Raw genomic sequence first — 25438 nt, forward strand, 5'->3', positions numbered from 1 at the left:
AATCTGGGCAGGGCGTAGATAATAATTACATCACCCAACATTCAGGGTTGAGCGTATAAGAAGGGATGAAGTAGGCAGTAATCTAAATGATCAGCTAATCTTTGCTGGAATATACTGCTAATTTAGCTGTTTTTAAATAGTAGTGTAGACTATAACATGGCCACAGCATAATCTAGAAACAGAACGTTTGGTTTTGGTTAGCTTTTCACTACTTCTAATTCAATTACTGGAATATATCAACTTTTCTGATATGTTCTAAATTATTGACATGCACTTGCATGTTTGACCCTGGACTGTTGGCAAAATAACACCAAAAATGTTTTGTTTTTCACCTAACAGTTATTTAAAGAATGTTAGATTACATTATGGATCGGACTGGACAGAGTTATTGCCAATTACCTGGCAAGCCGGGAGTATGTGTCACCTGGTAATTATAAATAAACATAAATCACATGGGGTTCCTCAAAGTGCCTTCTTCACCCCTCTTTTATGCAACATATACATTGTCCTCCATCCTCCAATTAGGGCGTATAGGCTATTGTACCATATCTTAAAATATCAGTGCTGATATGTTTGAATTTATGTTGCCTTGGTGTAGGGGTGGACAATATTTCAATATCAATACATTTTGCAATATAAATGTTAAATTAAGGTGATATGACATTTCCAATGTTTCAATATGCATCACAGTCTATGATTACAGCATTTATCAGTGACATTCTGGGTTTTATTTAATCCCGCGTTTAATTTTTTTAAAGCAAATATTTCTAAAATGTTATACTGGAGGAGTTTTATACACATGGTAAAATAATTGTAAGTTTGAACAGGCATCTGTTGTGCCATTCTTGGCAGTCTTTCTGAGGCTTTTATTTTGTTTATATCAATATCGATTCGTAATTATGTTGTATCGAATGAAATTACAAACTATATCCTGATATACAGTAAGTTTTGGACATTCTCGTCCAGCCCTACCTTGGTGCAAGAAGGCCCTTGGTTTAAATCCCTGCCTGGGATCTTTCTGTGTGAAATTTGATTTGTTTCCCCATGCATTGGTGGGTTCTCTCCAAATTCATCCACTACGTGGTTGCATGAGTGGCTGTTTGTCCTGTGTGCCTCTGTAGTGACGACCTTCACAGGGTATACTCTGCACCCAAACCCTCCCAACCCTGCATAGAGGAGCGGGTACATATACTGTCGATAATGGATGGATGGATGCTCAGCAGACCCCTCAGGTCATCTGTGTCCTGCTCACTCAGCGTCCCCATGGACCAGGACCAGGAGGCAGCATGCTGCTCAGCTCTGACACCACCAGTCATTTTTTTTATTGTAGCTGTTTCACGTTTTTAATGTGTATTTCATGTCTCCAATGTGTTTAGTGCATTTTGAATTATGGGTAGTGTACTGAAAGCGCTCTACAATGAAAGTTGTGTTGCCAGTTGGAGAATAATTCCGTTTTTCTCTATTAACTTAGCTGAACGGTATAAGGGGGTGTAGGACTACATTTTTTTTTTAATTGTTTACCTCTCGTGCACAAAATCGGTGAGTGAGTGGGTCCTTTTTTTTTTTTTTTTTTGGATGTGACGTCAAAGGCTAACGAGGAATGTGGCATAAAGTTTAACGTGTGTCGTGATTTTTTTTTTCTCGTGTTTTTTCCCCCTTCTTTCGCAGGTCCGCGCGCGGGTAAACACATTTTCCGCCTCGTGTCCGTTAACTGACTCTCCTGCACTGTCTCGGTCGCGCGCCCTCACGTGCCGCGACTATAGGAGCTCGGTCGGTGTGCGCGAGCGGCGGCCGTTGGAGTTCGTTGGTGACCGTTACTAGAACCGCGTCGACGACGACGGGCTCCTCCGACTGCGGCTGCTGCTCCTCCTCCTCGGATCTTTTCCCTCGTTTACCCTTCAACCCAGAGAGAGCCGGAGGATGGAGCAGGTACTGCACCGTCCGTGAGCCGGTCAGAAGGGAGGAGGAGGAGGCGGAGGAGACGCGGGAAGGACACCCAGCAGAAGCAGCAGCAGCAGATGAGGCTCACTTGCCGCAGGCCCCGCCATCGTGAAATCGGACACCGACTTGCGGCCGCGGATGGGGTGACCGTGCTCCCTGCTTCTCCGCCGCTACCGCCGGGGAGGCCCATGACTTCGGACGATACCTGCGCGGGAGCTGCCCGTGGTCGGCTGTAAGGTGGAAGGAAGGAGACGGGGGGAGGAAAATGCAGACGGCGGAGGAGACGGCCGCCGCAGAAGAGCCCATTTTGGAGGAAGGGTCGGGACGAGAGCAGGTGAGGAAGGGCAATCCTCTGTGTTTTATTTTTTATGTTTTATTCTCGAGTCACGTTTGTTTACACCTGAGGAGAGGGAGTTCAGTGTTGCCGAGCCCCCCCTCCTCCCTTTAAGAAAGCATTGTGTCATTCCTGGTGGTTCCCTAACCGCCCCCCCCCCCTTTTTTATTATTATTATTAGTCCCACATCCTCCTCTTTCTTTGCTGTGTTCACGTTTGCTGCTCGTTCATTGACAAAACATGTCTCTCTGCTGCTGGGCTGTGCTGCCCGCATCCTCGCCGCGGTGTGAACAAACAAGGACACTCAGGGAGGAGGACCTTGACTTTCACTATGGATGAATGAAAAAACGAGCGTTTCAGACGAGATCTCTAAAAATCCCGTAGCGAAAAAAAAAACAACAACAACAAAACAAACCCAAAACGACAATAATCTCCATCTCCATTCAGTAGGACGTCATCATTTCGGGGGAATAGTAAAGCATGTCATCCATCAGGTGTCACCTCAAAACTACAGCTGGGGGGGGGGGGGGGGATTACGTCACAGCGAAGCCACACACCCACATCACATAAAAATAAATAAATCATACATAATGTGAGCGTAATCTCATAATAACACCTCCTTACAACACGAAAGGACTCCTCCAGGCGTCACCTAACACGTCTAAGTGCAGATTTATTTGGCCTTGGATTGCGGTTTTTGTTTTTTTAAATCAGATCTTTATTGATTTTGGAAGTTAACGCAGACAACAAACAGAACAACAAGGCAACATTAAATAGTATCTCTACCTGTTTATGCATATACATATAGACATAAAGCACGCAGTCCTATTACACTTGGCTGTGAAGTGGCATGAACACATTTGTAAAGCAAAAAGAGACATTCAAGGTCCGAAAAACATTAGCTAGCCAGTTTTTCTTCTTCGCCATCTGGCCTCACATTTAGTATAATGGCCGTAAGTCTTTTACCTACTTACTTAAGGAGAGGGGTCCAGATCTTCCTAAAATCAGCCGTCTCACATTTGGATCTGTGTATTAAGTATTAGGTAATATGTCAAAAATCCTTTTATGCCAACCCTTGATTGTAGTTGGTACATTGTCAATGCATCGAAGCAATAAGTTTATCTGGGCAGCAAATGTCTGGATACTGAAGGCCAAGAACTAAAACCTGAGAATCAGCCTTGGATCACATTTAAATGTTTTAAGTCATCAAACAAATTGTAATCATCATAGTAAATGCAAAAGGTAGTTTATTTCATCATAATTAATGGTGGCGGGTGTGACTTTTTTTAATTATTATTATTATTGTTATTATTATTATTATTATTATTATTGCAGTATGCATCGCCGAGATCTACCTGGCCCGCCGGTGCTTGCTAATCTTTCTTTTCTGTAACTTATTTGGTGACACTTGTGGTTTCGAACCAGATTAAATGGTTTTTAGAAGGTAAGGAGTTGTCAAAGTGGGGCGAGTCATTTAAAACAAAAAAAACTGCAAGTTGTTTCATTGCCGAAGCAGCAGACGTGGGTTGAGTTATTCTTAGTGGAATTGCTCTGATGTGGATCGTTGTCCAGGCCCTGGAACCGCTGAGCAACTTAAAACGTTCAGCTTTCGCTCTGTCTCCGATGGTTCATCAAGATGTGTTTTAACAATTGTTATTGTTTTGGTCAGCAGGGGTTTTGGTCCTGGGACCCTCTACAGCAGGGCTCACCAACATGGTGCCCGTCCATGGGCCCCCAGGACCACATGCTGGTGCCCTCAAGCCTGTTCAGAAAATAGCCAAACCCTCCAGTGAGCCTAATTTAAAATGCTATTTTATCCAGTTGGTCTTCCTTTTTCATCCTACTTGTATTTACATAGATTTAAAAAGCATTAAAAACATGTTTATATTACATGAAGCCAAGGTGAGCTCTGACTCTTCGTATGACAGATACCGATGACAGTAGCTGTCAGTATCCAACACGTTGGTGACCCCTGCTCTAACGGGGCCATTTCTCTCCTATCGCTGAACCAGGAACAGCGACTTTGACTAAGGCAAGCTAGGCCTGCTGTGTCTTAGACGTTGTTCTGGGCTCTTTTGTGACCTCCTGTATGCGTCAGCAATGGGCTATTGTAGTACTTTTGGCAGGCTGGCCTCTTCTGGGAAGCTTCCCGCTGTCCATGTTTTCTCCATGTGGATCTCACGGTGGTTCAGCGGTAGCCCCCAAGCCTTTTAAATGGCTTCGTAACCCCTTCCACACCAATAGATGCCGATGTTTCTCACATGTTCTTGAATTTCTTTGAGGAGTGCAACGACATGTTGCGTTTTAGGTCTTTTTTGCCTGCTTCGTATTTTCAGACGCCTTCTAGTTAAGTCTTGACTCTGACGGCTAACTCATGATTTAACAGTAGACGATTACGTTTTCACTTAGCACCAGTCTCAGCTGTCGTAAATGAGATCACCACCGGAAACAGGATTTAGCTTCAGTCATCTTATCTTTAATATTACCACGAGTTAGAATCTGAAACACAAGTGGTGCAAAAACAGATGAAATGTGTTATTAACTGTGGCCAGATTAAAAGGACAAAGCTTTAAAGACACTTTACCATAATCGCACAACTTTAGACGTGAATACGGTGGAAAACCAAAGAGCCAAACACTTAAAAACCTCTCCTATTTTTTTTTTTTTTTGATACTTTGCCAAGTTGACCAAAAATGCTAGCATGAGCAAAATGTTCTTAAAATGCCGTCGCAGGTTTCTGCCTTGTGGTGACGCCACAGGCACGGGATGGCCATTGGTATCAAAACCAAAGTTTTCCAAAGCGGGGAACTAAAGTGGCTAAAGTCTCCCTCACACTTTCCCTAAAGTTCATTTAACGTGTGGCATGAAAACGTCTTGCTGCACACTGTCAGTCAGCTGGCTGAAACAAGACGGACAGATCCGGCTGGACGTTCACTAATTACTGTTTTTAAGCTAATGGCGTTTTAAACCTACAGTGGAAAAGCTACAGACAGGTTGTCTGCCGAGCCGCTGCCTACAGGGGAGGTCCCTCTTTGTTTCTTTTATGTGTCCCGTTCAAAACAGGAAATGTTGGCACTAACACTTTTAAAACCACAATAATCGCTGTATTATTTTAGTTTTTAGTTTTAAATGAAATGTATAAATATCTGTTGCTGCACCACCGATATTAAACAGTGCATCATCATCCAATCGTGTTCTGGAGCCTAAATATAGCTTTTATTGATGTCCTCTTTGAGCCAAAAGCTCGACAGCTAATGTAACAATCCCAGTCACAATGTTAGTTTCTGGGGTTTGCAAAGATTGTCCATTCATTTGTTGTTATTGACAAATTTTTACCCCCCCGGCCGTTTCAGGAGTGGTGTTCATTCTCAGTTTGGAGACATTCCTCTGAAAGTGGTCAATATGGACAGAAAATGAGTGGAGTAGCAGGAAAAGTCCAAAGAAAAATAATGATAATTTAAAAAAAACGTCAAAAAGCTTTGAGTTTTATCGATCAAACTACTTTAAAAGATCCAGAGAAGGTCTGTGTAAAGCAAACAGGGACAAATCAAGACTTCTGCATCGTGCTGCATATTAAGCAGCCAACTTCACTGACAGGCGTTTACACCCAAATCTCACATTATCGCTCCAGCAAAGGACAATCTTTGGATGCAGCATGTGCCGCATCCAAAGATTACGCCCGGGGTTTAAAGTCAGAACCAGCCGCCAGTAAAACAGAAAAAAACATTTAAAGTGATCAAGCTGTAATGTTTGGCTTCTACGTGTAAGCTGGAGTCAGTGAGGGGGGGTGAACATGTTTTCACAGCCCTGTAACTGAAAGGAATACTGTTCAATAGACATTTTTCTTTTTTATGATTTTATGAGCTGCTATTTATAGCATTCATAGCATTAAACTTTACCCTTCACAGCTTTACAGGAAACCCCAGCGCCCGCATTCACAACCATTCCTATGACTAAAAGTAGCTCTTAGTGACGACATTTTAGGAAAAACATTAGAATTTTCCAAATTCAAAGATAAACAGTGGAGGAAATGAAGACAAAAACATCTTTACCAATCATACAATTATTAATATGCAGATAAGATAAACTTTATCCCCATCCCTATAGTCGGGAATTAATCAGTTTCAGCGGCTCGACGGGTTAAATACACGGTTCTGGTGACTTTATTTCACTCATGATAAATAAATAATTGGAAAAATATTGAATGATCGTGAATAAAAAGTCTAAGTTGCACTAAGTTTGCTTGTGTGATGCCATCTCCTCACTTTTGATGGCTGCAGGTGAGCTTTTCATTTTCTGCTCAGAGGAAAGGCTCATCAACTTCATGTAGATCAGGGGCCTGCAACCTTTACAGTCCAAAGAGCCATTTCGCCTAAAATTCAATTGAATTAAACTCGTTCAGAGCCGCAAATGTTGCCTGGCCTTTTAAAAGAAGACAAGTTATAATTTTTGATAAAGATCTACTGTAGGAAATATGTTTTCATCATTAAAGAAACACTGTTTTATGTCTATTTTGAGGTTTAACAAAAGAGGATGGATGGGGTGTTGATATTAGTGGATAAAGATGTAAAAAAAAAATCATAGTTTCCATCATAATGAACAAAAATATTGATTTAAAATTAAATATTACTGGCACTTTCAGCATCATTCTGTTATAAAAATTAAAAGCAATTATTCCAAGAAAAAAAAAGCTAAAACCTGCATTTATTATCATTATTACAATTAAATACCATATACAAATATAATTTGTAGCCAAAGTTATTAAAGGTGGAAGGCCCAAAGAGACACTTGTGGCTCCAGAGCCACAGGTTGCAGACCCCTGACATAGATAAAGCAGTAAAATGAGTAAACATAAATAAGCAAATCAAAATAATGACGAGCACGAAAAAATAAGGTGCGTTTAAAACCTTTTGACGCTGTGTGACAATCAATTAGTTTTGCTAAATTTCCTCATGGTGACACCTTTCTTAATCCAGTCTAATCTCTCCTTTGTTTTTTGTCTTTTCCTCGTACAATCAGCCAATCACAGCTCTTGGAAGACAGAGTCACGCCTAGAAACAGGGTCAACCAGATAAAACTTCCTGTCGTCTCCTCACTCAGAGTCGCTCTCTGGGAGGACCGAGAATCTCTGTGAATACGAGACAAAACTCAGGTCAAGCTGCATATAAAGAGGATTTTTGCGCATTTGTTTTGTTTTTATTCCTATACAGATGAGACATTAAAGCATTAAAGACGCAGAAGCGACTGCTCTCTATGCTGTTCGGCAATCACACAGATTAGCGGCAGGCTAAACAGTAATGATGTCCGACTGTGAAACGGGACAAAACCCCCCAAAAAAACAAAATGTAATTTATGGCAGAAAGCCTTTGTAGACGGAACACTGCAAAAAGGGAACTAAAAGTAAGCAAATTTTTCTTGAAATGGATGCATTTCGTCTTGATTTGAGCAGTTAAATAAGGTTATTTGACAATAGAATAAGATTTTTGCACTTAAAGTAGGAACAATTCATCTCCATCATCATTTTTCAAGTGCAGAATATCTAATTATCTTATTTTAGGAGTAGAACTACTAGTCCCATTGGCAAATAGTCTTATTTACCTGCGCAAATCAATGAAAAATAGACTAATTTCTAGAAAATTTTACTTACTTTTAGTTCCCTTTTTGCAGTGAACGTTTTTCGACCCATGTTGAAAGCTGCTAATTTATTTGGTAGTGGAAGTGTTTATTGCTGATGTGTTTAGCTCTAATTAGCTTTAAACGATGTCACTTCAGACCAAAGAAAATCGCTTTATTTTTGCACCTTTTATGCACCGTGTAGCCTCAGAGAAAAGGCAAGAGAGAGGGACTAAACCTGTTTAATGTGAAGAGCTGACGTGTAGCTGGTGTTAAATGCTGCCTTTCACTTTATTTCACCACTTTCTCCTGTCTCTGGCCGTGCCTTCACTGCAGACAGTGCGATGTAATCCAATGATGCAGCCTCCATCTGGTTTCTGCCTCCATTACTCTCTCGTCTTCCCCTCCTCGTCTCCTTCCGGTTTTACATTCGCCTCGTGGAGTCTCGCTCCTTCGTCTCTCTCTCTCTCCATTTAGCTCTCCCTTTGAAGCCTCTGCACATTCTTATCTCCATTAACTTTATTTGCTGTCACATCAACACGCCGTTCTGCATGCGTGCACACACAGGCGCTATCACAAATGAGGCAGATTGATATTAAAATGGCAACTTTGGTTCACAGGTTGCCTCGCAGAACCAAAACATGAAAATTAGCCTGAAAGCAGACGGTGCTGATCAAAAAAAAAAAAGCTTACAATGATTATTGCTGTGCTGACGCCTGCAGCTTTACAGCCACCACCAACCAGAAGGGGTTCGATTGCTTGATTCTTGGAAGTAAAATGTGCAAAGCCACGCTAAAGGTGGTTAGTCACTGCTTAATTATCATCAACGTATGATACTTAATGAAATCGTTACTTGGAAATATACTTCTCAACTAGCTGAAAAGGAAATTGAACATATTTCCATGTCAGCTATAGCTGCACAATAAACTCAATCGCTGTCATCATCACGGTGTCAACGTGTGCAGTGCTGCCGTCTCATATGGCTGCTTGGATCCAATATTTGATATTATTTATTTCAAGTTTCACGCTCGCAGGTTTTGCATGCAAATTATATTTTTAGATGAAAGACTTTCGCTGCCCTTGATGCCCATGCTTGATGTTTATTTTTGGCGTGTGAGATGCAAGAGCTGACAGCGAGCGGTGGTGGACGCTGCGATTTCTGGAAAAGCAGGAAAAGAGTCAGAAAGATGGTGGGTTGATCATGCCAATATTGCCATTGCAATAATCGTCACGGACATTTCAATTGCGTGTCTTTTTTCTTTTTCTTCTGAGGTCACGCAGCCCCATTGTCAACCAATTTATTTTCCTCCAGCAAAGATAAAAACATTAGACAATAATTAGATCAACTCCTGGTAACTGCAGCTGGTGCCGAGCAGCAACCCAGATAAAAAAAAAAAGTCCGGACCGGTTTGTGTCCATATAACTTGAAAAACTATATTAAGGGTTTTGCTTAATGCATTATTCTATCATTCTAACAAATCTAGGTTTTGCCCAACAAACTGCATGCAGGGTCCGAAATTAACACTCGCCAGACGCCAAAGGCGAGTAAATTTTCCATTTGGCGAGTACATTTCTGAGGGCTAGCTAGCTGCCACATGGCGAGTAAATGTCTGCACCAAATAAGTCACACTCGCACATGTGACGTGAGACCTACAGCAGCTACACCATGCCTGTGTGCTAACAACTAGCGTTTAGCTCGAGCTAATTACGTAGCGTGATTACGTGGACATATTTAGCAGTGGTCAGTCAGAATTTCTATTTTGGCCGGTATAAAAATATGCTTGGTTCCTACATCTACCGGCCAACTTGACCAGTGAATCAGGAAGTTAATTTTGGACACTGCCTGCATGCCTTCCACCCTTTATGACAGTGAACTAGAGACTATATTGGCTGCTGCAGCCAAACGTCTGCTTGCTTGGTAGATGTCTGTGTAGAGGAGGAGCTCTGAGAGCACAGCAGAGATGTAGCTTTCAGACCTGAAGGGATTTAGTTGTTGTTCATGTTTCCTTTGGGATCAAGATGAGACTTTAATGTAATGTTGAATACTTTGCCAAGGCTCCCATCTCTTCCAGAGTTCCTCCAAGTTTGGATGAGGACTCTAACCGCGGTTTACCAGAATTTCTTCAAATCTGGATATTATGTGTTTTTATCTTTTAGTCTTTATCTTTTATCTTTTATCTTTGGTGTAACTGGACAGTAAAAGGTGATTAATCACAGTAAAGTCTTTAAAAGCTTTAACAAAGGGCCGCTAACTTTTTATTTCACTTAGGACCAACTTGGTTGGTTTGGATAGCTTTATTTCCCTTGATAAATAAACATCTGTTTGAAAACTGCCTTTTTTATACCATTGATGTTACAATTTGGTTGATCCCAAACATCTAGAAGGTGGCAAATTCTGTTTTTACAGCCCTGTAATTAACTCTGTAGGGAGTCATGAAGAAATGTTTCTCCAGCACTCTGGACAAAAGTTCAGGAAGAAAGCTTGAAAAGCTGTCAATACTGTTTTTATCATTCTTTAAAAACAAATTTATTGGATGGTCTGAAGAAACCTGCAGTTAAAATGTTTGTTTTCAGCGTTGAAGTTAAAAATCAGATCAGTAACGGTTCGTTTCTGAAAGCCTTATTAATCTTCTTAATTAAGTGTTAATGCATTAATAAGTTAGTAAATAGCTTTCACATTTGCATCAGTCATTCACTTTTTCTTGTATCTCATCTAGAGGGCTGTGCAAAACTTGTAAACCACCGCTAAGTTTCTTTTACTTTCCATGCCAGGAGATATTCTTTTTACTACTTCCAAACATTTTTAACAGAGCAGCCGAAATAAAAGTCCAAAGAAAGACTTTTGACATAATTCGGAAAGCCTGGAGAAATGACGATCAAGACTAAGTTAAAACATTTACGTGGAACATCTTTCCCCCAGAAAGCTAAACATAAAGAACAGAAACTAGTACACAGGATTGTAGTTTTCTGGTTTGTTTGTTTTTCTGTCTATGAATTTGTTGTCATCTCTGGAAGTGACTCGCACGCCGCAGCCTGCGCTGAGCTGCATTTCACGGCTGGACAATCACACCAGCTGATCGTTTTCAGGCAGAGGGGTGACGTCTGTATCATTGTTAGCGTGGGATGACACGCGGCCGCCTCTGTAAAGTGGCAACAATTTCCCTGTTATTGCAGCCCGACACTCCAGAGCGGCTCAACGCTCTCCTGATAAAAGGAAATACATTTAAATTCTGCTCTGTGGGCATCAAAAGCACATTTTCCTCACTTCCCTACCTCATTCGCCACCCACGTACTGGGGCAGCTAATTATAGCCGCTCCAGTCACACCTAACGAGCTGAATCAGTTTGAGCAGAGAATCAATGAGAGAGAGCGAGAGAGAGAGAGCGGTTCATAAAGGGAACGGTGGTGCACAGATGGAGACGTGTGTGCAAAGAGGGGATTTGAAGTACACCTGGCCAGGTCGTTCCACCAAACACCAGTAAATGAATCTGTAGCTGCAGGTGGTAATTTTGTGAAACAGGAAGCTAATTGAGAGTTTGCTGTGCTCTCTTAATGTGAGGCAAAAATACTCAAAGTGACTCTGCAAGGACATCAATACGCAGCAAACGGCCAAAATAGCCTGGTGTTTGCTGCGTGAGGAAAGCCAGGATAGATCTACTGTTTGCTCAGACCGTTTAATAAATCCCAGAGCCTAAAATAAGAACCGGGACGTGAGGATTCGAACCGGCCACCTGTGCTCTGCTCTGTTGTATCAGCTGGCTGGCCTTGGATGCTCTGGATTGGGCATCGTCATTATGAGCACTAGCGTATATCCTGACTCCTCACTGAAAATCTTCAAGCGAGCTTTCCTCACATCGGACACACAGAAGTGGATCAAATAACCTTGATAATGTTGCTGCGTCTTATATTTGCGTATACACGTGTCTTTTGTTATTACAGGTTTATTATTGGCTCTGCTGCGGCTCTGACGCTGTGTGACCCGTCGCTGCATCTTGGTTCCTCGCCCAAAGGGACCTGGCACAGGAAGTGCAAACACGAATAATTTGACTCCTGCCTTGGGGCGGCTTTTTTTTTTTTGCCCCACCGGCTACATTCTTGCAGACTCTTGATGAAATTGTTGGATAGCCGGACGCCAACCGGTGCTTTTTGCTATTACCAAAACAAAACGTTCTGCCCCTCTAGCCGTTTTTAGATGGAAGGGATTCTGTCCGCAGAGGTGAAGAGAAGTAAGAATATTCAGAGCCGGGGTGCAGCCTCCCTTACATTTTCTTCCTGTCATGTAGTTCATGATCATTTCTTTCTCTCACATGCTCCTCTCTCTCTCTCTCTCTCTCTCTCTCTCGCTGCACTTTCAGCCCGATCAATCCACTCGGAGACAGACCTTTAAAGAGGAAATAAGAGAGGAGATCTATGGGTGGGGACAGAGCAGGAGGAAAGAGTCAGACATGTTATACAGTTCCTCCTAACCTTCAAATGTGTGCAGATTTTGCCACGTTAGATTTATGTTTTTGGGATTATTTGAACCTCTCGCAGAGCACTGATCAATCCAGCATCTGAAAATAGAAAAAAAGTATGACAGTAACACATGGCCGCCCAGCTAAACTGACAGGGCAGGCAGAAAGAGGACATTGATTAGTGAAGCAGTCCAGGAGCGCATAGGGACTCTGGAGGAGCTGCAGAGATCCACAGTAAGGATGGAAAACTATTAGCTGTGTACTCAAAGAAGAAAGGTTTGATTTAAAGAAAAAAAACAGCATTAAAAATACTGTTTGGAGTCTGACAAGCCGTCTAGCGGATCACAGCAAACACGCAAAGGAAGGTGCCCTGCTCCTGTGAGACTAAAATCAAACTTTTTATGTCGATAACGAACACTGCATATCACCCTGAGCACGTCAACAACCCCGTGGTCAAACACGGTGCTGGTAGCATCATGCTGTGGGCTTTTCTTAGTGGTCAGAGCTGAAAAACGCCGTGGATTTCTGTGAGAAAGGCGGTTGGAGGCAGCAAACCTGTGGAGACCGTGGCCGGTGTTCAGCGAGCCTAAACATACAGTTAGATTGTTTAGATCAAAGTAGGGCTGGAGCATATGGCTTAAAAATAAAACTTCCAATTTGTTTTTTACCAAATCTGATTAATCAAGTTTCTTTCCTTGTGTTTTGTAAGAACAAATAGAAGATTGTTTTTTAAAAAAAACTTACTTTCTTTCAATAATCTCATCTGGGAGTGGATCTGAATTCAAAGTGCAACTTATAACGAGCTTTAAAGGATCATTATAAAACAAGATGGTAGATAATAAAAACATCTAAGAACAGGCTTCACTTCACTTGTGTAACTTCACACCAACGTAACAAAAACAATAAATTAAAGTGCCTCGTCTGAGAGTAAAAAAAATGTTGCTTCATAGGAGTATTTTGACAATCGACAGTATTTTCCTAAACACATATTCGGCGTTGCTTGCTATTATCAAAACAATTTCCCCTGTCAGGGCTGATGTGGCGCAAATTTCATGGAACCCCAGGAGAGTGCATTGGGAAGAAAAAAAAATCTTGATTTTCTAAAATTAAATCTTCAGGAGTTTCAAATTCGAGTTAATCGATAGAATCGATTTATCGCCCAACCCTAAAACAAAAGCATATTTGTGTTTTTGAATGGCCCAGTCAAAGCCCACACCAGAAGCGGCTTTTACCATTAGCGAGACTTAGTCTTCATTTTAAAATGGTTTTAAGTGTTTTCATGCATTATCTTTTTAGTTTATTTTTTTAATGGGTGTGTTTTAGCTTGTAGCAACAGCCAGTTTATTTTAGCTGTTGGCTGTTTTTAAGCGTTTTATAAATAAAGATGGTACGCTATGGTAGATGGTAAACTGTTTTGCAGAGAAGAACGGGGGACACTTCAGTTTCTAAAAGGTAAAGGTTGTAGATCCATACTTTCAAAAAGGTCGTTCTACAAAGTATTAACTCAGGGTGGCTGAATGCAAATGCTCCTCAGGCTTTTTTTTAGACTTTTAAATCTGTTCATCATTTACCGTGGACTTCATGTCTGGGCACCACTTTGCGTTGGTCTGCTGCTTAAGATCCCAAGGAAACGGGCGGACGTCTGCAGCTGTAACATGTCAACATGTAAAAGGGATCGTTTGTTGGAGGAGAAAATAGCAAAAGCAGCCAGAGAAAGGAGATGATAAAGGTTACAGGTGACTGCTATTATTTTCATGGAGGTGAACACCTGGCTGGGGGGTCCCATTGATGAGGAGATAAATGGGGGGGGAGAAAATCTAAAGCCTTAGTGTCCAGTTTGCCAGCAAATACCACGCCGTGGCTCAACTGTGAAGGAAGGAGTGAGTGGTGATGACTGAGCGATCGGGGGCTCGTGTGGTAGAAAGATGGATGGATGGAGGGAGAGATGCTGGCAGACCTGACAGAGGAGAGAAGGACGGTGGTGTCATCCCATCTGCTTCTTCTTTCCTATTTGTCATCTCCTTTCTGGTCTTATGACATTCCCCCACGAAGTGAAACGGGCAACAAGCACTCGCCAGTTCTTCGTCGGGAACGAAACCAAACATGTCCACCGCTAGCCTACATGAGACACACATGGCCTTTTGCTCTTTTGTCCCATGCCGTCTGTCCCCGCTCCGTCGTTGCATCAGCGCCCGCGTCAGTCGACTGGGAACTTGCCTAGAAGCATCTTTATCTTCTAAATTATTCACATATTCTCCTCTGGCTGCATTACAATGCAGAGGAGGAGCGTGCGGATTGAGAAGGAGGCACATTAAAGCAGCTGTGATTGTGTATGTGAAGTGAGTGGGACGTGGCTGTGAAGCTGCGTGCACTCAGAGCGCGCTGTAAGCACGGTGCGTTTAATGTGCAGCACTTACCCTCGTATGGTACGGAGCAGCCGTAATGCGTTCCTTCGGTCGAGGCCTCAGCCTGCACATTTGGTTGGAAATCTGACGCTGTTTACCAAATAGGAAGGCTATTAATACTTTACCAGAGCGGGGCCTGAGGCACATCTTTATTCCCTCCTTGGCAAAAAATAAATAAAATAAAAAATCTTTTTCACATGATAAAATATTAACACCGAGGGATCCTGCATTATTTATTGCAGTTTTGAACGTTAGTGTGGAGGCATGTAGAAGACAGTCGGACACACTGCAAAAACGGAACTAGAAATAAGTAAAATGTTCTTAAAATGTGTGTATTTGTCCTTGATTTGAGCAGGTAAATAAGATGATTTGCCAATGGAATAAGAAATTTGCACTTACACTGCAAAAACAGATCTAAAAATAAGTAAATTTGTGTTTTAATCCTTGATTTAAGCAGGTAAATAAGATTATGTGCCAACGGAATGAGTATTTCTACCCCTAAAATAAGATAAGTAGACATCCTGCACTTGAAATAAGCAGATGGGGATGAATTGTTCCTATTTTAAGTGCAAAAATCTTATTCCATTGGCAAATCATCTTATTTACCTGCTCAAATCAAGGACAAATAAACTAATTTTAAAGAATATCTTACTTATTTCTAGTTCCGTTTTTGCAGTGCAGAATAGCAATTCATCTCAATCATCTTATTTCAAGTGCAGGATGTCTAATTATCTTATTTTAAGGGGTCAAAATACTCATTCCATTGGCAGATAATCTTATTTACCTGCTCAAATCAAGGATAAATACACTAACTTTAAGAACAGTTTACTTTCTTTTTTTTTAGATCAGTTTTTGCAGTGCATGCTAGCTGCCTCGCTTAAAGAAACGCCGCCGTTAGCAGCGTCTCAATATTTATTTGCTCCTCCTCTGTGTTCCCACAGCAAAAGCCCACCCAGCAGTCTCTGGCCTCCTCCCTGTGCAGAGAGTCCCACTGGAAGTGCCTCCTCCTGACCCTCCTCATGTACGGCTGTTTCGCCACGCTGGCTTGGTGCGCTCTCTGTCGAGTGCCCGTCCTCGGCTCGTCTTCCTCCATCCCTCTGGGCGTCGACGACGACGCGGCGTCCGCGGCCTACTACAATGACATCCTCCACCTGGAGAGTCCGTGCTCCAGCGGTTACGTCTACATCCCCCTGGCCTTCCTGGCGATGCTCTACGTGGTTTACCTGGTGGAGTGCTGGCACTGCTTCTCTAAGACGGCCATGTTGGCTCACGCTGAATTCCAGGTATCTGACATTTAGCTGCACTGTTCAACTCCGCACACATTGTTTTTCTGCAGAAACGGAAGCAGAAGATACTCCAGCTTCCAAGCCACTTCCTTGTTTTAACCCCTGCTGCGCATGCGCAGTACGAACTTCTGTTAAAATCGTAAATAAACACGAAAGGTTTTATTTACTAATAAATTGAGCCAAACTTACTGAAGATGAGGTTCGTGCATTTTAGCTTAAACTACTGAATTCAATTCAATTTTATTTATATAGCGCGAAATCATGAAACATGTCATCTCAAGGCACTTTACAAAATCAAGTTCAATCATATTATACAGATTGGGTCAGATTATACAGATTGGTCAAAAATGTCCTATATAAGGAAACCAGTTGATTGCATCAAAGTCCCGACAAGCAGCATTCACTCCTGGGGAACCGTAGAGCCACAGGAAGAGTCGTCTGCATTGTACATGGCTTTGCTGCAATCCCTCATACTGAGCAAGCATGAAGCGACAGTGGGAAGAAAAACTCCCCATTAACGGGAAGGAAAAACCTCCGGCAGAACCGGGCTCAGTATGAACGGTCATCTGCCTCGACCGACTGGGGTTACAGAAGACAGAACAGAGACACAACAAGACAGACAAAAAAGCACAGAAGCACACATTGATCCAGTAATCTGTTCTACATTAGATGGTAGTAGCGGGTGAGCCGTCTTCTCTGGATGATGTCACAGTTAACAGAACGCCAGACCAGGTGTACCTACTATGAAGAGAAAAGAGAGAGAACAGAAAGTTAAAGCAGAAATGACAACACATAATGCATAATTGAAGAACAGTAGAACTCAATAGAGTGAGAAAATTAGATCCTGATATACTCCAGTAACCTAAGCCTATAGCAGTAAAACTATAAAGGTAGCTGAGAGTAACATGAGTCACTAGTTATAATTTTTGTCAAAAAGAAAAGTTTTAAGCCTAGTCTTAAAAGTAGACAGGGTGTCTGCCTCACGGACCAAAACTGGGAGTTGGTTCCACAGGAGAGGAGCCTGATAGCTAAAGGATCTGCCTCCCATTCTACTTTTAGAGACTCTAGGAACCACCAGCAGACCTGCGGTCTGAGAGCGAAGTGCTCTGTTAGGAACATACGGGGTAATCAGAGCTCTGATATATGATGGAGCTTGATTATTAAGGGCTTTATACGTTAGAAGGAGAATTTTAAATTCTATTCTTGATTTAACAGGAAGCCAATGAAGGGAAGCCAAAATTGGAGAAATATGATCCCTCTTGTTGATTTTCATCAGAACTCTTGCCGCAGCATTTTGAATCAGCTGAAGACTTCGAACTGCATTTTGTGGACTTCCTGATAGTAAAGAATTACAATAGTCCAGCCTTGAAGTAACAAATGCATGGACCAGTTTTTCAGCATCACCCCTGGACAGAATGTTTCTAATTTTGGCGATATTCCGGAGGTGAAAAAAGGAAACTCTGGAAATCTGTTTAATATGGGATTTAAATGACATGTCTTGGTCGAAAACAACATCAAGAACCATTTGACAAAATCAAAAACATCACAATATTTTATTAATCAAACTGAATGCTAGGTTTTTCATGCTAATAATGTTGATTTAATATTGTATAATTAACGTACAATTATCTCCGTTAAATAAATAAATCTCTCAATTATAAAATTAAAATATTTTGCTTAAAGATGCAGAAATACATATTGCAGATCCCCAAAAAATGAGCAAGTTCAAGGTATATCTCAAGGTTTTTTTTTAACAGATGAATTGGATGAAATATAAATCTCACATTGGAAACATGATCCATGGGTAATGTATCAAATTTGTTAAACATCCAAACTCCAGGAAACAGTTTATGTCAAGTTTATGGACCAGAAATAACTGATTTTCACATAATTTCATTATTCTGTGAGTGCATTATGTCAAAGACAGATAGAACAGTGCGGGGCACTAAAAACAGACTGCATATTATGCTGTCATGGTTAGGTAAAGGAACTGGATAGAAAATTACAAAGATAGCAGCCAAAATCCAAACTATTTGACCCCAGAAGACCGCTTTGCAAAAGTTTTGAACTTCCCCTCATTCCTCTCAGAGTACTCTGACTAAAATAAGGAGTCCAGGAAAGGTACAAGCAAACCAGCAATGTGTCTTTTTTTGTTTTTACTAAATGTTCACTGCTTAATCAGGAAAGAATATTTACACATTTCCTCCATGACTTCAGGGAAAAAGATTGCTCCTATCACGTAGAAAGAGATTTGAACTGCCTCAGTCTGCTTTTCCTGTGATGTTTCATAATGGAAAAGCTGCCTATTGAAAAATGAGTTAGTTGCTTCTACCAAAAAAACAAAAAAAACAATAAACATTGCAATATAATGAAACTTTGTCTTGGGCATAGTGGCTATTATAAGCAAGCAAACAATAGCCATCTTATTGTTACTGCTTGTCTGCTGTTGTTGGGTTTTTTTTTTCAGGCAGTTGTCTCAGTTTTAACCTGTCCGTTGCTGATAATAAACCAGATTTAGTTTGTTTAACGATGCCATTTAACGGTTTGGTCTCCCAGGAAGTGTACGAGCGGGTGCAGAGACTCCAACAGGCCACTCCATGTATTTGGTGGAAGGCCATCAGTTATCACTACGTGAGGAGGACCAGACAGGTGACCAGGTACCGCAATGGAGACGCATACACCACCACACAGGTGAGGGCACTCTCTTTCATCTTTGCTTTGTATTGGTCAAATTTAAAGGTAGAAAAAAAACATGTATAATTAATAAAACTATTCAATATGATGTGATGAAGTAGGATCATCCTTCAGCCCTTGAGTGGGGGAACAACATCTCTCAGAATCAGAAATACTTTAATAATCCCAGAGGGAAATTATTTTCGTTACACACTCCAGATATACAATGTATATTCATGGGTTATATGAGTTAATTTAGCAATCTAAGTCCTTGGTTAGCAGTGTTTCTCCACCAGCCTGCGTCCATAGTCTCCATGAAAACCACCTCCTGTCCAGGCCAATTGGAGGCCAGAACAGCTTCAGGTTTTGTGCAGAACAGAAAGAGGACACACACAGGATTTGCAGCATGGGAACAGTTTTGTTGCCAGCAGGGAAGTATATTAAGACGTTGTCCTGTTAGCACTTCCAGCAGAGTCACTGAGTCAGAGATGTTGTTACAGTCAAAAACAAAAACACAACAGGGCCAAAATATTAGCGAGCTGGGCTGTAGCTGTTTTCAGCTGGTCAGCTGTAGGTCCTGACTCAGTGATCTGGCTGCCTCCCCAGCAGTTCCTTCTCCATAATGAGAGGTTTGTCATCCTCCATAAAAAATAAAAGGTTTATGCTAATCACGTAGCTTTACCGAACAAAGAGTGGAACAAGAGCTCCACATTTAGTTACATTTTGAATTCTGTAACAGTTTAAGAAAAACTCCTTTTTTTTTTCTCTTATCCTGTGTCACCTTTCCTCCTCAGGTCTATCATGAACGAGTGAACACTCATGCCTCCAATTCAGAGTTCGACTACGCCCGCTACGGCGTCAAAGATGTGTCAAAAGAGCTGCTCGACCTGGAGCGGCACCCTGCTGTCCGCCTCCGCTTCACTAAATGTTTCAGGTACAAACTACCAAGTCAGAGTTGTAGTTGGTTAAATAAGAGTTTAGTTTAAAATTAAAGCTAATCTTTACTTGATTTTTGGTCTAATGTTTTACCTGCCTGTGCTTTAGCTTCTCCAGTGCTCGTGCTGAAGCTGCTTACCTCACTCAGGTAAGTTTAAGCGGAAAGCGTGTCTAACCTTACGCCGTAGTTGCTCATAAAGTGCCTTTGTTACCACAACAAAGGTGTTTTATTAGGAGTTTATGTGCGAGACCAACAGTTTGGGTTTACTCTGCTTTCCTTAAATACAATTGGTGCCTTTAGAAGGTTCCTAATTAATAAATAGAGCCTACCTCTGTGTGACTCGGTCTCTGAAGGCCTGAGGTTTGTTAGAAAACCTTAGTTTACAACTCATTATGAAAACTAAGGAACACAAGAGATAGATCAGGGAGAAAGTGAAGATGTTTAATGCAGGGTTAGGTAATCAGACAATATTCCCAAGCTTTGACCTTTTCACTGAACTCTGGTCAAGAGGACAGGGTCAAGAAGAGAACCATTGGTGACGTTTGCAACTTTCCAAAAGCCAAATAAGCGTTATAGAAAACGTGAAAGAAGGCGCTCTGGTCCGGTGCAAACAGAGTTTTACTTGTTCTTTGTATGCAAAATGCTATGAATGACCAAAATCTGACATTGCATATGACCCTAAAGACACCATGCCCACAGTGAAGCATGGCGGTGGCCGCTTCATGCTGTTGTTTTGCTTCTTCTCAGCTGGTAAGAGCTGCTGGTTGCAGCTAAATGCAGAGCAATCCTAAAAAACATTGTTTTGGATTTTATTATGGGTATCAGTTAAAGTTCTATGTTTTTATTTGCATTACTTTGTGTTGGTCTGTCACATAAAATCTCAATAATATACATTAAGTTTGTGTTTAAATGTGACATGTAAAAATGCTGCATGCATTTGCAAGGGCCTGCATTGTTTAAGCAACTTAAAATATTTATTCTATCATAAATTCTTTATTTAAAAAAGGACAGGCTCAACGTTTTGAAACTGTGTCGATGCAACTATATCCAGTTTGTCAGAAACAGGCCAAACCAGTTAAAGTTTAGGGTTTTTAATTTGTGAAAACTGCTAACTGAGCATGTTTTTGTTGTTGTTGTTTTCCTCTGTGACTCCAAGCGAGCGCGGTTCTTCGGGGAAAACGAGGGGCTCGACGACTACATGGAGGCCCGTGAAGGAATGCACCTAAAAAACGTGGATTTCCGGGAGCACATCCTGGCTTTCCCAGACCCGGCTCACCAGCCGTGGTTTTCAAGGCACAGGGTGTTCTGGCTGGCCTCCGCCTTCCTGCTGTCCTGGCCGCTGCGGGTGGTGTCCGAGTATCGCACCGCATACGTGCACTACCACGTGGAGAAGCTGTTTGGCGAGGACGAGGACAGCGGCGGAGGAGGAGGAGGTGTTGGAGGAGGGCAGGGTGGAGGCGGCAGAGGCGACCTGGTGGAAGGAGCGACCGAGAACGGAATCCACGCGGGAGGCGTCGGGTTCGGACTGAACGGGACGAGCTACCGAGCCATCTCTCGCGTCAACACGGTGGACATGACGGAGCTGGAGTGGCACATCCGCTGCAACCAACAAATGGTCCCCAGCTACTCCGAGGCGCTCCTCATGGATCTAGAGTCGAGCGGGAGCACGAATCCCACCGCCTCCACGCCCGTCTCCGCAACTCCGGGGATCACTCCCACCCAGGGCCCGCACCCGCCACCTCTGGCTCTGCCCGTGGTCTTCAACTCCGCCTACCTGCTGCAGAGCTGCCCCAGATGCAGGAGAACCACATCGAGCTCCAGCCTGCCCTCCAGGATCAGGGCTCCGATGGGCACCACGGCCCTCCTGAACGCCACCGTGGCCGGGATCCGGGCGGCGGGGCCGGGAAGTGGAGGCATAGGAGGAAGACTGGTGCTCAGCCGTAGCGGCTTCTCCCTGGGGAGGCTGGGAGGCGGGCGGCAGAGCAACTTGTTTCATTCAAGAAGCATCGGAGGAGGACTGGGAGGCAGCAGGGAAGACGGAGGAGGGAGCGGGGGTGGAGGAAGCATTGGGGGCGGAGGAGGAGGAGGGAGCGGGGGATTCTTAGGTATGGGCTCAAGACAGAACAATGAGGAGACCAGGGGGGTCCTCGAAGGAGATGGGGATGAGGAGGAGGAGGAAGAGGAGCAGGTGAGGGGACGGGAAAGCGGGGGAAGAGAGAGGGACGAGGAAGCAGAGCAGGGAGGAGGAGGAGGAGGAGGAGAGGCTAGGGACGCTGAGAGGGACCGACCTCCGTCCTATCAGGACGCTTTCTTCTTTCCTGTCCTCATAATACACGGGGAGGAGAGCTGCCACGCCGGCGACCACATGTGAGACCGACAACAAACGTCTAGAGCAGCCGAGGGAAAAAAGCAGAGCGCACACAGGAAGGAGCGTGCTGAACCGGAGCAGGCGGAGACGGGCAGGGCAGAGAGAGAGAGAAAGACAGGCTTGGGTCTGACGCAGGGATAACGAATGGTCGGGGGTTACGAACACACACACACGGCGCGGTCTGTTGGCCGCCAGTAAATCCACAAGTTCGGGGGATCAGAGTTGTTGCAGAGTGCAGTTAGGAGATAAGATAGAGCGCGAGTAAATCCTTGAAATTGCACGCTTTACCGGGGAGGAGGTGAGGGAGACTGGAAGCTCAGAAATGTGTGTTTGCATATATATCTATGCAGGAGCTGGAGTGGGAGGGCTGACGGTTCTAAAGATAGCCACTTGAAGCGCAGTTAGAGCACACTGAACGACGGAGGATGTTCTTTTTTACTGAAGAAATGGGTCGATTAGGTAGAGATCGAGATACAGAGAGGTGAACTAACAATATTTATTATTCTAAAGAACAATAAAGCAAAAAAAAATGAGGGGATAAATAGAAAAATCAATGCAGGTTGATACAAGTTAAAGCTGATTGTGATTATTTAGAGCCACAACGCAGATAATCCCAGTGCATCGGATGGGTAAAGCCCGTCCTATGACTATGAACAGCACCTGACCAGCTCCTCTTACAGTAACCCGTGCCAATGAAAGACAAGACGCATTCATTTCCTCCTTGTCTCGTCATGCTGTCCTACTTCACCATTAGCTTCCCGACCACTCAATCCATTACGGCTTTGGAGGAGAGCGATTTAAAAACGGCTCCAAAAAGTGGAGCAGTCGTTGCCTCTTTAACTCAGCCCCTCTTTGCTCTGTTTTTTCCCTTTTTCTTATTCTCCCCTTTCCTCCTAAACAGCGCGATTTAACGTCAATATGCAGACGCAGGTCGTTTGGTTTGCTTAAAGGGCATTTATCATCATTTTACATGCCTCTCACGTAATGACTGCCTATCTCCGACAGTCATTGGGCGAGAGGCAGGGTACACCCTAGACAGGTCGGCCATTACCAAATCCCTCCCTCTTATCCTGCATAAATGATCTCTGATAAAAGTAAGAGTGCTCACTAGGGCTGAACAATTAATCGCATTTTCAATATAATCGTGATTTAAAAAAACGCAATTTCCAAATCGCAGAGGTCTGCAATTAGGGAATGAGACGCGTCCATTAGGTGCCGGTAAAATGTTTGATGTGGCTTTGCGTCCACATGGAAGGGAAGACAGTTGCAGCAGTGAGATAATCTAATTTTATTACTTGTTTTTAGAGTTTGTATAATCATACAATGCAGAGAATGCAGAGAAAAATCTAAATTGCAATTTTGGTGGAAATATATCGTAGGCAGAACGCAATCATTTCTGCACTGAGTTTAGATGCTGTGGGTCTTTTAGCAACTAATCCGCACGGCGAGGATTGTTGATTTGTTGTTTGTTTAATATTTAAAAACACATGATAAATTAAACTTGAAAAAAAAATCGCATTAAATCGCAATATTAACGAAAAATATCGCAATTAGATTATTTTCCAAAATCGTTCAGCCGTAGTGCTCACTTCGTCGTAATCTGTTTCCAACAATTAACTGCAACCATACAGTTCACAGTCAGGTATTAATTTATTTTTTTTTACATTAAAACAACCGATTTTCTGTTTATAAACGTGTCAGTTCCTTGGCAACACGTCCTCACTCCATATATGGTCATGCCGTTCCGATTTCAAGAGGCGTTTTTCTCAGAGAATTTCGTTTTAAGGTGCGTTCACAGCAGGCAAATTTTTCGTCTCGCTCCCAGCGGTTCTTCCGTCCAGGACCCAACAAGAGAGCCTGCTGCCCCGCGTCGGGGGACGAGTCGCCCTCCGGGACGCAAACTCCAGGCGTCTTCGGTCAGTAAATCCATCATTTCTCAATAGGAATATCGCCTAATCCGCCTGAACATAAAAATGCTGAATGGACTCTGCTTATATTGCGCTTTTCCAGTCATACTGACCACTTAAAGCTCTTTACACTTTAGCCACATTTGCCCAGTCGCATCTTGGGGTTAAGTGCCTTGCCCAGGAGCACATTGACATGTGACAGGAGGGAGCTGGAATCAAACTCGAAACATTGTGATTGCAAGACGACTGCACATTGTGCCACAGTGGCCCCATTAAAAAAATACAGCAAAACATTTTTCATTCATAAAAATGTTTCTGTGCTTAAATGGACAAAGAGCGCCCTTAAGGCGACGAGAATTGATATAAAAGTTCAGATTGTTGAACTCGAACGTTTAACTCTTTGCTCTGTTTGCCCAGTTCGTGCCGTCCGCATCGCTCTAAACGTGTCGTTTGCATTGCAGACCGCTAACCTGCTCCTGAACGCACCTTTACATAGGATAACATGTAAATCCCCCGCTCCAGTAGTCTCATTCATGTTCAGTGTGAACGAACCCATCCGCCTTAAAAACCATTAGACGGGTCAGTTGTGACTTTTATACTTGGAAGATTTATTTAGGGTTTTTTTTGGCTCTAGAAAATGAAATTTGCTCCATAAGCAAAAAACAGTTAAATGCACCTTTTGCAGTTAGTGTGTGCTAAAAACACAAAAATAGATCAGATCTATCTATCCTTCTTTTCCCCAAAAAGAGTTTTTTTTTTTATGGATTAGAGATGCTGAGATTAGGTTTCATCTCCGCTCATTCCACATATCTAATTTCCCAAAGGCTCATATTTCATCAAATGGATATTTCCCATTCACTCACGAGTTTTTTTTTTTACATTTTATAAAGTTTAAAAAGTTAATTTAATCTTGAAAAAGACCTCAACAGAAACACTTTATAGTTTAATCCAAAATCTGGTAAATTTCCATTTTTCATATTTGTTCTGTTAGATATAGCATTTTCCTACTGATAAATCTGTATCATATAAATTAAAGACATCCAGAAAAGTGTCTCATTGTTAGCATATTAAATATTTAAACACGTTTAGGCATGAAATACCCCCACTTGTTCTAAGTCCAACATTTTTGACTGCATGAGAAGCTGTCATGGTAAGCTGACATTACTGACTTTAAAAAAAGGAGAAATTGTTGATAATTATTAAATAAACCCCCTGATCTTATACTGATTACCATTTTCAGCCCTGTAGAAAAATGCTTTGGATAGATTAAGCCAAGCTGCTACCTCCCTCTATTACTGGAGACACAATCCTCTCTGAATATTTCCCTAAAGAGTCAAGACTTTGCAGGCATAGAAATGCATGGAAACACAGGCTGCTAGCGAGGTAGCATTTCACAGCTAAAATCAGCAAAAAAAACAAAAACAAACTGTAGTAATCCACTGGGATTCAGCACCAATACCAGGACACAGACAGGAACCCAGAGGGATTCGGAGATTTGTCCTACTTTCTGAGTCTGTTTT

The 25438-nt window shown here is 42.5% G+C and overlaps 1 protein-coding gene across 1 annotated transcript; it reads left to right on the top strand.

Moving 5' to 3' along the window:
- The first annotated feature begins 1739 nt into the window (after window positions 1-1739).
- LOC105936135 (transmembrane protein 151A) lies at window positions 1740-22520 on the top strand. The gene is made up of 6 exons (XM_012876804.3): window positions 1740-2275; window positions 15689-16030; window positions 18590-18724; window positions 19501-19640; window positions 19751-19790; window positions 20800-22520. The coding sequence occupies exons 1-6, from the start codon at window positions 2207-2209 to the stop codon at window positions 22012-22014; spliced, it is 1941 nt and encodes a 646-aa protein (XP_012732258.2). The 5' UTR covers window positions 1740-2206; the 3' UTR covers window positions 22015-22520.
- The last annotated feature ends 2918 nt before the right edge of the window (window positions 22521-25438 follow it).

Source organism: Fundulus heteroclitus, chromosome 14 (genome assembly GCF_011125445.2).
Source record: "Fundulus heteroclitus isolate FHET01 chromosome 14, MU-UCD_Fhet_4.1, whole genome shotgun sequence".
Taxonomy (NCBI): Eukaryota; Metazoa; Chordata; class Actinopteri; order Cyprinodontiformes; family Fundulidae; genus Fundulus; species Fundulus heteroclitus.